The sequence below is a fragment of the Protopterus annectens genome, chromosome 3.part0 (assembly GCF_019279795.1).
Source record: "Protopterus annectens isolate FY-2018-M chromosome 3.part0, PAN1.0, whole genome shotgun sequence".
Classification (NCBI taxonomy): Eukaryota; Metazoa; Chordata; order Ceratodontiformes; family Protopteridae; genus Protopterus; species Protopterus annectens.
In genome coordinates this window covers 661,718,538-661,730,970 of record NC_056731.1, presented here as the reverse complement: position 1 = coordinate 661,730,970, position 12,433 = coordinate 661,718,538, and the positions used below count along the sequence as shown (strand labels likewise).

At 38.1% G+C, this 12,433-nt stretch overlaps 1 protein-coding gene across 1 annotated transcript in view; it reads left to right on the top strand.

Moving 5' to 3' along the window:
* The window catches only part of LOC122796900 (death-associated protein kinase related-like), a 163,892-nt gene that overhangs the window by 110,283 nt on the left and 41,176 nt on the right, over window positions 1-12,433 (top strand). The window contains exon 3 of the mRNA XM_044065654.1: window positions 4,637-4,804. Coding sequence (XP_043921589.1) covers window positions 4,637-4,804 — 168 coding nt within the window. The remainder of the gene's footprint in view (window positions 1-4,636; window positions 4,805-12,433) is intronic.

Below are 12,433 nucleotides of genomic sequence, written 5' to 3'. Positions count from 1 at the left end.
TGGCTAGGGAGTGACAAAAAGGAAAACATTTATACAGAATGTAGCTGATAATATCTTGTCTACCTCCTTGGTGTTTGAGTAGGTGACATTGTTGTGAATCACTCCATTGCTATATTGAACATTATTCTTTAGATTTGTAATGTAGTTGATGAAGATATCATGGTTGTCCTTAGCCCTGGAGGATTTGGATTTTATGTCTATGGTCCTTTGTTTAATTTTTTTTAGTTTGGTTTTGGAACATGATGTTTTCTGTTTGTTCATACTGGTCTGATGTGTTTTTCTTTTGTTATATAGTTTGTTTATACCATGAGTCTACCATAGGGGTTTATTTCCAAATGTGGCATTATATTTATGGCAGATTGGAACTGATGTTTCAATACAGATATTGAGATGAACATAAACTCTTTTCATAAATGTAGCAGTGCTAGTTATGGGCTCTTCAGTGGGAAGGGGTGATTTTGAAGTGCATCTCAGTAAGATTCTTAAAGATAATGAGGTTTATGGGCACATTGGTTTGGATCATAATTGTAAAGAGCAATGACTACTGGTCAAAACTGATCAGTGATGAGGGTGAGTTTATGTGTAGAGCATAGGGTGCAGTGTTTGTAATGATCAAGTCATGTAAATTTGCCCACCTTGTAGGGGAAAACACAGTTTGATGAAGTGCATTTTCATTGACAAAAACTAGGCAACATTGTGTAATTTGTTGGCAGTAGTGTTGATTTTCCAATTTATAGATGGCTAGTTACCCCCAGTAATTGTATTAGGTTGTATAGTTTGCACCTTGAACTTATTTAGATATCCCTAATGCATAGTGGGAGTCATAGATGGGGATCTGTAATTTACTGTGATATGGTAAGGAGTCTTATTAATAGTAAGTAGGACACACTGGAGTTCTAATTTATTGTCTTGAAGAGTATGTGTGGATATGATGGACTTTTGAAGAAATATGGATGCACAACCACACACAACAGAGGTGCACTTAGTGGTAGGTCTGATGGCATAGTTGACATTGAATCTTGGTAGAGAGAGAGAGAGAGAGAGTGTGTTATCCATACATTGGCAACATGTTTCTCGTCTGATGCTGATGTCATTATTTTCTCTGGAGAGGTAGGCTAAAATAATATGTAAAGCTGGACATGATTTGATTTCAGATTGAAGGAACACCATTCATGAATAGGAACAATTGAGTGGTGGGGATCCAAACCTATGTTAATTATTCTTGTGGTTAAGGTAGAGGTAAAATAGTTCTAGTGAAGAAGTGAATTATACTGGCCCCTGGACTTTGCAAGGGAGGTGGATGAAAGGCTGGAAGAAAGAAAAAGAGAGAGAGAGAGAATAAAGGAGCTGTGTAGGACAAGGAGGGTTGTATGCATGCATATATTAATATTCTAGTAGCAGAATGGGAAAGCCTGAGATCTATGATAAAGAGGGTTAACTAATATACTTCAAAGTGGATGAATGGTAGGAAGCTAAAGGCAAACATGATGGTTTGATATCAGGAATGTGGGTTAAACTGAGATGTAGAGCTAGTTAAGTACACACTTATGAACCTATAAGTTAATGGACTGAAGGTAACTCAAAGAGGGTGGACAACATATGAATGTTAGCTAAATTAAATACATAGGGTTTTGGACAAAGCTATGAGGAAAATGCAAAAACACACACAAAAAAAACAAAGAGGAGGAAAAAGCCAATGTGACTATATATAATTGAGAGTCTAGTGATAATAGCAAGTAAGAGGTAGAAAGGGGGATTGGAGCGGATAGTACAAGAAGGCAGTCAGAAGGAATGCATGAGAGTTCAATGTGGCAAACAAGCAAGAAAAAGTGGCACTGATAGAAATGCCATAACAGAGGTAGAATGGCTTATAATGTACACTGCAGAAAGATGGCAAAGGAGGTTAGACCATCATATAGTAATAAGAGATCAATAATGGAAAATTGGAATAAGTACATGTATTGAATAAATAATTCCATTATGTCTTCAGAACTGAAAGGGAAGGCAGGGCTCTTTGCTGGAAATAATATGTAGCAAAAGGAAAGCACCGTCTAGACACCAGGATAGAAAGATATAAAATGGAGAGGAAAGTGGGAGTTGTAAAGGAGGATAAAACAGAGACCAGACAGGATGCCTGTCGGAGTCCTGGGTAATCTGATCAGTGCATTGGTGGATCCCATGATGGAGCTCTTCAGTAGGTCACTGACCTGCACATAACTCCCTGATGGCTAGGAGATAGCAAGAGTGGTATCCTTGTATGGATGGGATGCAGGAGAAATCTGTGGAACTGCAGACATGTTACTTTATCAGCAAAGCCAGCATAAGCCATGGAGAAAATTCAATGGAATGAATGGCCACTTTTTAAAAGACAGCAATCATCAGGAAAATAAGATTTTGGGCTTATGGCCAGAATGATCTGTTAGTCAAACCTAATTCAGTTTTGCTACTGGGTTGTAGAAGAACTGGCAAGCAGATGTCATTGACATGGACTTAAGTAAGCCTTTGACACAATCTCACACAGCTGATTGCTAGAATAAATGCAGAGCCTGAGAACAATATGCAGATTGAGGAACTAGAGTGTAGCATGGTTGGTGGATAGGAAACAGAGGGCTGGAATAAGGAAAGTGACTAATGGCTCAGTCCTGGATCTAGCACACTTCAATATGTTAATTTTTAAACATATGTGAAGGCATATAGAACAGGACCAACATATTTGTGAATGACACAAGGATAGGTGCAGTGCTGATGGTGAGAGAAGGAGTCATTTAAGGAGGGAGGGTAATGCTGGTCAGGTGAACAGAAAATGGTACCTGAGGTTAAATGCAGATGTCTACAAAGTGCTACACACTGCACTTGAGCCAAAACGATGCTGTTGTGAAGTATCAGGTGGTGGCACTGTACAAACTGCAGGCTGTTTCATCGCTGGCTCATTCATCAAAATTCACTCATTGAATGTGCATGCTCAAAAACTGTATGTGTAGTTATTGAGAGTAAGTCTGGACTGTGTCAATGATTGTATTGAGTATGTTTTTATCACTCTACATGGTCAGGATTCTGTCCTTTGTATTATGCGCATTACAATATAGAATGGAACTGCTGGGTCTTGTAGAGTAGTGAAAATGTGTACCAGAAGTTGTTGATCATTTTTGTGTGCAGGATTTGTGGTTTGAGTAATAATGATTTTTCAGGTATGAATTTTATTGAATGGTGGAGAGGTTGCTGTTGTGTATTTTTTGTGTTTTGAGTCAGTGGTTAACTGCTTAACTGACAAAGGGTTAGGAGTACTATTGCAGTACGTGGTCAAATGCATGACTGTAGGGATTGGGAGTGCTTGTTATGCAGAGTGCTTTAGGAGGGTTTAGTGCAGTGAGAGGTCAAGTACTTGGTAGAAGTAGGCACAGGAGTGCTTAATGTTGACATGTATTTGTTTGTGGGATGGAGAGCATGTTGTAATGAGTGGTAGAGTGGTTTACATATTTAAGATAGTGAGTGATCAGGTGGATAGTGTAGGCAAGGATTTGTGTGAATTTTCTAGATTGTGGTGAATGTTGTTTTTATGTTTTGTTTGGGGGAAGGAGGGTACTAAGTATGAAAGGTATGTATGGTGGGTGTTTGTGTGACTACGAAACCTAAGAAGCACTTACTTCAAAGTAAGTGTGATCTCTGAGTTGGTTATATAAGTTTCGGGGGTTTAAGGAAGGCACCCCCAATGAGGATGGGATTTCCCTAACATTAGAATATCTCTGTTTTTTTTTTTTTTTGGTTATATGCATCTGTGAGTTTTATATGAACATATATCTGTGTGCATGTCCATGTATTTTGATAAGGTTATCTCTTGATTAGTGCAGTAGCCAAAAACTGAGTTGTGCTGATGTGCCTTTTTCAAGGAGTACTACTTTACTAATAACATTTAGATCCTATTCTAAGGTATCATAGTATTCATCTATGAACCTCTGGAAGGGGTCCAGGTAAGATCTTAGCAAGCAACTGTGTTTGCAAAAGTATGTCACAGAGAAAATTTCAAACTTCTTAAAACTGTCCAAATTTTAGCAGAAGGTCCATATTTTTGCCTCATATTTTTGGTCTCTTCCTTATACATTTTGTGGTTTTCAAGCAAATTGCTGAGGATTGAAGTCTCTAAATAATGACTTACATTTATGTTTCAGACGTCAGATCCTTCAGAAAATGCATGCTAACACAAAACCTGTTATTCTAGCAACCTTCTAAGTTTATAAGAGCAATGTTTAAAATTGGTCTCTGTTTTTGGGCCTTTGTCCCACCAATATTTTAGGCTTTGACCAGATTTCTTGTGATAACAGGTTGACAGTTATGCTGTAGATCCATAAAATGGATTATCAGAATGGGAGGTGGAGAGTGAATATTTGAGGGAGGATGGGACAGGCAAAGAAAAGGGGAGTGGGAAAGAAATGGACAGATGTGATTCATAATTCTAAATACATTTAAAGGACAGAATAATTAGTCAAACTGTCTCCTACCATTATGCAAATGAAAAATAATGAAGTATAATTTTTAATGGCTGTTCAGTTACTCCATTACAGGCTTTTCTGTTTTGGAAATACTACCCAAGATAAAGATAATAGTCACACATGATTTCTTTATGTGTTTTTTCCCACAGTAAAGAAAAGCGTTCATCGTCATCTCTCACACCGCCTTCCAACCTTGTTAGTTCAGATGGATCGCCCCATACTCCGTCATCCATAGTTACTATTCGGAGCTGCAGAACTGTCTTTAACTTTGAACCAGAGGTATGCCGTCGTGCATCAGGAGTTGACTGTGAAATGAGGTAAGAGTTTATAATATAAATGACTGAGATTTCTAGTGTAGTATATTCATGTGGGCATTTCAGCAAATGGCAGCTCCTAAAATATGTTTTCAAAGTTCACCACAGCAGTGTACAATTTCTAATATCTCTAGATCATATTTGGCACCACCATTGTTAAATATAAGCATCTATACTATAGAATGCATTTTGTGATAAGTGAAATTCGACTACAACATGAAAATTAATGCTTGGGTTTCCCATCATTTTTTACATATGCAAAGTGAAAGTATTCCTGGTTACAAACAAAAACTGTAGTGAGGAATGTTTTAACCATTCTTGTAAATAATTAAAATCTGTTGATTACTTGACATTCTGAACTCTGTCTGATCAGTGCATTACATGAATGTCCATACCTAGTGAACTATAGCCTTGCTTTTTTACAGTTCTTTCTCAAAAGTGATTTCAGAAACCCAGTGCTACCCTTCTGGGTGAAACTGGAGTCTGGCATTTTTGTCATTTATGAGACTTGATACTTATCATAAGATAAGTATTTAAAGAAAAAAGTGAACGTTTCTCTCTGCCTTTCTTGAGACATGGTAATAACTTAAATAATGAACAATATATATTACAAAACAGATAAAACAGCATTGCGAATGCAGGTTAATAAACTTGAGTGTTCAGTATTTCACCCCAAATGCATAATACAGGCATATTTCTAATGCTAGTTCCATATAGCATTTGTATATCTTCAAAGAGCTTTTAATCCATATATGTTTTAGTATATCACTGTGCACATACTTATGTAAGGTGTGTGTGCGTGTGTGTGTGTGTGTGTGTGTGTGTGTGTGTATGTTTATGTGCACACACATCTGTGCACATAAGCATCTCTTTGTCTCTCTGCACACACTCGCGCACACACACACACACACACACACACACACACACACACACACACACACACACACACACACACACACACATTGTGTATGTTTACAGTATAAGGATCATTCTTGCAGGATTCACGTACCTGGACTGGGAAGCACTAGGAAGGAGGCTGACCTTTGATTATATTGTTTTTGAGCATTTGGCCATCCCTATCATATGTTATTGCCACAACCAAGATAGGGTAGGCTGACTATAAAACAAACACTTGACACAGTTAACTCAGTTCTTTTTTTTTTTTGCCATCCATACTAAATGGTCATTCTAACATGCTTCTGAGTTTACTGATCAGCAGTCTAAGTAAAATTGTTTCTTTTTTCCCTACTTCAAATTTTAAGCAAAGTTTTTTTCTAATTTCCTTGGGTGGATAAATGTTTCCCAGGTAAGTGAACAACAAGCCTTATGTGGATGTCAATATCCTCCAACCCCTCCACTGTCAAAGATGTTTCCATCTAGGGAAAAATATGCCATTGAAAACTGTATATACTGTGCTTAATGTAAAACAGACACCAGAAAGAAGAGCAAGAGCATTACTTGACTTTGATTATCACAAAAAAAAAAAGTGTTTGCTTTGTCTTCTGCTGCACCTTCCTGTTGTATCTGAATGTGCTCATCAGTAGTTATGACGCATGTAGTTTAGAAGACCATTAATGAGCCTAGCCAAAATCCCCAATTGCCCCAAAGTACTGTCTAGATAAGTGACTTGCTCAAGCTCACACATTTGACATATGAAGGCTGATGGAATCAAACCCTGTACCACAGCTCACACCCTTAATCCTCTGTGTCAACTGCCAGTCTGTGTCAATTTTTTTTTTCTCTAAGGAATCAGATAAAACTATACTAAAATGTAAGGATTAGTAGAGATCCTCTTGAAAAACAAAAGTCTAAGATGATTAAATCTGTGGAGCCACTTGAATCTTTGAAGGGGCAGTTCAGGAATTTCTATTAAGCCACTTTTTCTGAGTGGTACCACTCTCTTGTCAGATGCTGGAGTCAAGGTCCATTTCCCAAGTCTTCTCTAACAATCTATGTTTCGCAGGGGAATCTAAAGAAGATTGGATCATTTTAATGCAGCCTGTTTTTCTCTGAAGACTGAAAAAGAAACAAGATTTATGCTAAACAAACTTTTAAACTGACTAAAAGAATATCTGTCTTCAAGGACATCAGTCCCCAAATACATGGGAATGACCTCATATTCTCAGTTGTTATAGCTGTGGAAATTGCTGCTCCCCTTTGTAATTTCATTTCTACTGTTACAGTTGGGAGCATCTGGGGTCTGGATATCAGTTGGGCATATACCCAGTCAAGAACTGACTTGGGGCTAGAATCCAAAAGGTTACTGTGTGTACATGATGTGTGCACCTGATAGTAACACATGAAACTGTGCAACACTGTGGTGGGCTGTCTCTGTGGCTCAACTAAATGCTAATGTAACATTCTGGGGAGAAGCATATGCTAGTTAGTCATGTGTCCCCCTGAGAACTGCCTGTGGGAAGGCATTTACATAGCTGAGTGATTCAGAATCATTCTTCTGTGTAAATTAGCATGTCCACCCCTGGCTGATCTTGGTAATGAACATGACCAAAAGTTCCTGTTCATCCACTGAGGTACAGGCAAGTACTCAGAAGTTTTGTGGTCAGGTCATGTTGTGTGTGAGTGTGTGTATGTATGAGGGGGCTGCATGCATATATGTGTGTGTGTGTGTGTGTGTGTGTGTGTGTGTGTGTGTGTGTGTGTGTGTGTGTGTGTGTGTCAGGTTACAGGGTTAGTGGGGTGCTAGGGTAGGTGTGTGTGTGTGTGTGTGTGTGTGTGTGTGTGTGTGTGTGTGTGTGTGTGTGTGTGTGTGTGTGTGTGTGTGTGTGTGGGGGGTTGTTAGTGTGAGTGTATGTGTATGTATGCATGTATGTATGTGCGTTTGAGTGTGATACAAGGACAACATGGGTTGGGGTCCACTAGATACCAGGAATGCTCTCAATAGCATGCCTTAAAGGCACTTAAAGTGAATCAGTCTCTGCACTCCCCCTCCCTCCTACCTCCCAGTAAGTATTTTAGTCCACTGTGCCACCACTAGACACAAGCAAAATGTGGAAATGCACATAAAAGTATTAAAAATATATCATTACAAGGGGGGCTTCAAACCCTGCACCTTTGACCCTGGAAACAGCAAAATTAACCCACTGCATTAATTGATATGATGGTGTAGCAAGGGGTTTGTTATAATGAGGATGTCGGACATTATTCAGAGCTTGCAATAGTTTGTAAGTAATTGGGGGGCAGGGCAAAAAGCATACCTCTCAGCCTTGTAGTACAAGAAATCTAGTTAAAGAGAAAACTAATGGGGGACAAAGACACAGAATCAGGGAGAGTGGTTCATTCTTCTTATAAATGTTGAAAGTTTCTAGAACAATAGCTTCTGCATTAGCTTGCTGTTCTGAAGGATATGAACTGTGAAATAATAGTGCCTGGCATTGCTTATTGATAGCAATCATCTGTTATTGACAAAGGCAGGAAAGGAGTGTTTGACTTAGAAATTCCTGAAGGAATCAGAACAAGATCAACTACTTTCCTGATGGCACAAATATAGGTAGAGCAGTGGAGGATATGTGGATGAGTCTAGTGAAAGATTTGGAATGGCTGAACAAGTGAGTGGATAGATGGTAGTTGAGGTACAATACAGAAAAATAAAAAGTAGGGCTACAAAATCCTGATGTGAAATATCAGCTGAAATGAGTGGAATGTATGACAGCAACATATGAAAAGGATCCATGAGTTCTTATCATATCTAGATTGACTCACTGGGTCTACGTTGAAAGCGTAGAGGCAGCTTCAGACATATTGCAGGGGTGTGTCCTAAGGGGGATGGATTCCAGAAGCAAAAACATAATGCTTCTACTCCATGGAATAGAAAATACCTATGGAGTTCTAGAGGCTATATATGGAAAGGAGCCTTGAACCGCTGAAAGGAATTTAGAGAAAAACTATCAGAAATATCCAGGTCTGGAGGAGAAAGTATATGACTTGAGACTAGAGAATCTAAGGTTCTTCTCACCTGAAACTAAGAGAGGCAGGTCACTTGATACTGGTGTACAAGATCATGTCATTTTAGAACAGAAAGGGCAGAGTGGGCAGGAGGAGGCAAAGGCAGTGGATTGCATTTACTTACTACTCACTGGATCTGTGAAACTACTTTTCACATAGAAGCTTTTTTTTTAATAACAACAAACTAATATACATTAATGTAGCCATTATGTATGTATTCATTCATTTGATCACAATCTGATATCTGAGGTTTACACAGTCACTAAAGTGCCTGTAATTGTTGGTTTTATGTGTGTGTGTGTGTGTGTGTGTGTGTGTGTGTGTGTGTGTGTGTGTGTGTGTGTGTGTGTGTGTGTATACAGGTTGAAATAAGTTTTGACCATAATATTATTATTTTTTACTTTTTTACAATCAGACATCTGAAGTATATGTTGCTCAGCTTGTTTATATTGAATAAGACAATGAGGCTGGGTGTTCGTTTAAGTAGTTTATTACACACAAACACATCAGGATGGATAGCAAAAACACTAAACTTAAACTGACTACTACACACATGCATGCTTACACCTCGACTGCTCACTAGAAAATGACATTCTTGCTTGCACATGCTCAGTACTTATATGCAAGTTCCTGCTGACTGGAAAGCTTCTTAAAAATGTACAGTATCATACACTCTGATCTACATCCTTTCTCTTTACTGAGTTGACTTGCAATGATAATGACATTTGAATTTGCATGCAAATTATACAGACAATAATAAACAAAACAACATTCATGTCCAGGTTGCCATGTATCTGGAACTACATCTGGAAATGTGACCTGATCTTGTAATGTAATAGTTAGGACTGGGTTTAGTAACAGGGAAAGCCACTGGGGAATGTTCTGCTTTAGGAGTCTCAGGGATATTCTCAGGAACAGGGATATCTGCTGGAATGTCCTCTGGTAGTGGAACATTGAATAAGTCACTGTGAGAACTGGAGCCTTTATTACAGGCAAGATTCTGTAACATGCCTTGGACACTGGTAATATATGTTTCCAATTCCACTAAAATTCCATTCCCTGTGATTCCATGATGTACAATCACAGCTCTTGACACAAACTTTTCACAAATCCAATCCAATCAAAACCTTTTGTTGTCTGCATCCTCACTATCTCCCCTTCTTTTAATGGATTGAGTAGTTTGCTGGTCTTATCGTAGTAGGAATTTTGGGACAGACGCTTTTTCAAGAGTTGAGCTTTCACTGCTTTGTTGTTTTTCACACATGGAACCAATAAATTGCTGCTGATTGGTAATGTGGTTCTGGTTTGTTTTGACATGAGTCTCTGGGCAGGTGAACCAAGATGATTATTGTCAGGAATGTTTCTGAGATTCAGGAGATTTAGAAAAACATCAGTATTGTCTCTTCTCGAGTTCTCTAACAGCTGTTTTGCACTTTGAACTGCACATTCAGCCAAGCTGTTTGACTGTGGGTATTCGGGACTACTTGTAATATGAACAAAGTTCCATGTTTCAGCAAATCTTTTGAACTGCTGACTTGTAAACTGTGCACCATTGTCATAAATGACTCTGTGTGGATTATCATGGACAGAAAAATGTCTTTTAAACTTAGTAATGATAGTATTGGATGTGAGATTAGGAAGTAGGTCAATCTCAAACCAATTTGAATAAGATTCTACTAATACCAAGTAATGACCATTCCACTTGAAAATATTAGTGGCTACTGTCGACCAAGGTAGATCAGGAATTTGGTTTAACTGAAGTGGTTCTTATACAATTTATTTGGACAGAATTTGATTGTGTTCTTTTACAGCACACTGATCTGCACACCTCTGATTTTTTTTTTGTTTTACTATTTTTGCTGCATTGGGTGCTTTCTTTGGCAAATATTGGTTCTTTTGTGTTGCTGCTTTTTTGCTACTTTTATTGGGACATGGCTGCCACCCGGGTTAGTGATTATGCCAATGTTATTTGGATACATTCAATTTGCTACTGATAGTTATTAATGCCAAAAACCCGCTTTTGAATTTAACCAAAGCTTTTTTGAAAACACATCCGAAAATACAATAAATGATTTCAAATATAATAATATGATTTATCATTATGAAATGCTGAATTGAGTTCAAAGCTAAAAGTTAAAAGTGACAGAAATGGCACTAAGCTCATTGTTAATCTTTAGGTCTTAGCTTAAAATAAAAAGCTTCTTTAAAATGCCAACAACCGCAAGCTTTTAACACAACTTAACTTCACCATCCAAGACTTTAGAGCAACATTTGAGCGCTACATGATCATTAACTGATTGATTTTTATGAGGCATTGAAGAATAAACATTGAACACATGTGAATAAATGAAGAGAAGAGGTTAACAGCTGAGATGCACCATGAACTAACCATTGAAACAACGAACTAAAACCTCAATGGGAACTGAACCATAGAAGATAAATAACCTCAATAAATTCAAATTTTGAAAGACTAACTGAGATTTTTCCTCTTTTCAGAAAATTTTTAATGGTCAAAGAAATTTCCCGTTTCACGGACTCGCCAAAGCGTCTTCACCAATACTTCACTGAACTTCTGCTCGCTTCGCACTGCAGGAATCACATGCACAAAATCTGATGACCTCATCATCATCAGCACGAAGTCTACGTGAATACCTACCTCTCCACATCAGAAGCTGACATTTCTTGTGAACATTCCATCAGTCTGCAAAGCAACAGTCATGACATGTTGAAGCGCCTGAACATGAGAGTCGCAGCCAACACGCAGTGGATATATGCCCCAGTGGAAAAACACAAATCCCAGACGAATGTGGTCTTCCCATTGATATGTTTTGTCATCTAGATGGAGAATGAAAGTTCTATGTTTGTGTGAAGGGCTTCCTCTCCTCCGCTGCTGCCCTTTCCCCCTTGTGCCCTTCAGGACTCCAACCGGAGGGAGGCAGCCAGGAAAACTCCGAAGAAATTGAACAACACAAGAAGACACGCAGGAAACCACCCCCCACAAATCCACAAACATTATTTCTTGTCATGATTTAAATCCACATGAGTTTATCGTTTTTAAACAAGGGTTGGGTATCACCTCCTCATTATGTAATGATCTAACTGACATTATAGTCGACATCAATGTTCACTAGGAACTTGGGGCTTAAACTGCTCTATGGGCAGGGTGTCAACCATACAAAACAAAAAAATCTGATGTTTTTAAAAACCATCTACTTGATTTCATTCTTGCCATCCGCTGAATTGAAGCCTTTGAACAAGCTTTGTGAGAGCTTTTGTTTGATGAGTATAATAATAATGTGTTTAAAAATTGTGTTTATAACAAGAATTGTTGAAAGAGCTGTTATTACTAGTTAGTTTAAGGAACTTAACTTATTTAGCAATTAAACATGGGTGGTGCAGTGGTTATGGACAATGGACAAATCTTTCTAAACAAAATGGAACTTATGCTAACAGATAGTGAAACATATATTCCTATATACAATTATATATTAAATAATTTAATAATTAGGGATGGGATGTGTTGTTTTGTTGATTTGTTTTGTTGTGATGTGATTGATTTGACAAAGATTTATATTTTTTAATTGATAATCCTTTGGTTCCCTCATTCAGAGTCTTCTTCAAAATCACATAAAGGGCTGGATAATCCTCCCCTAAGACCCTAAGACCGAT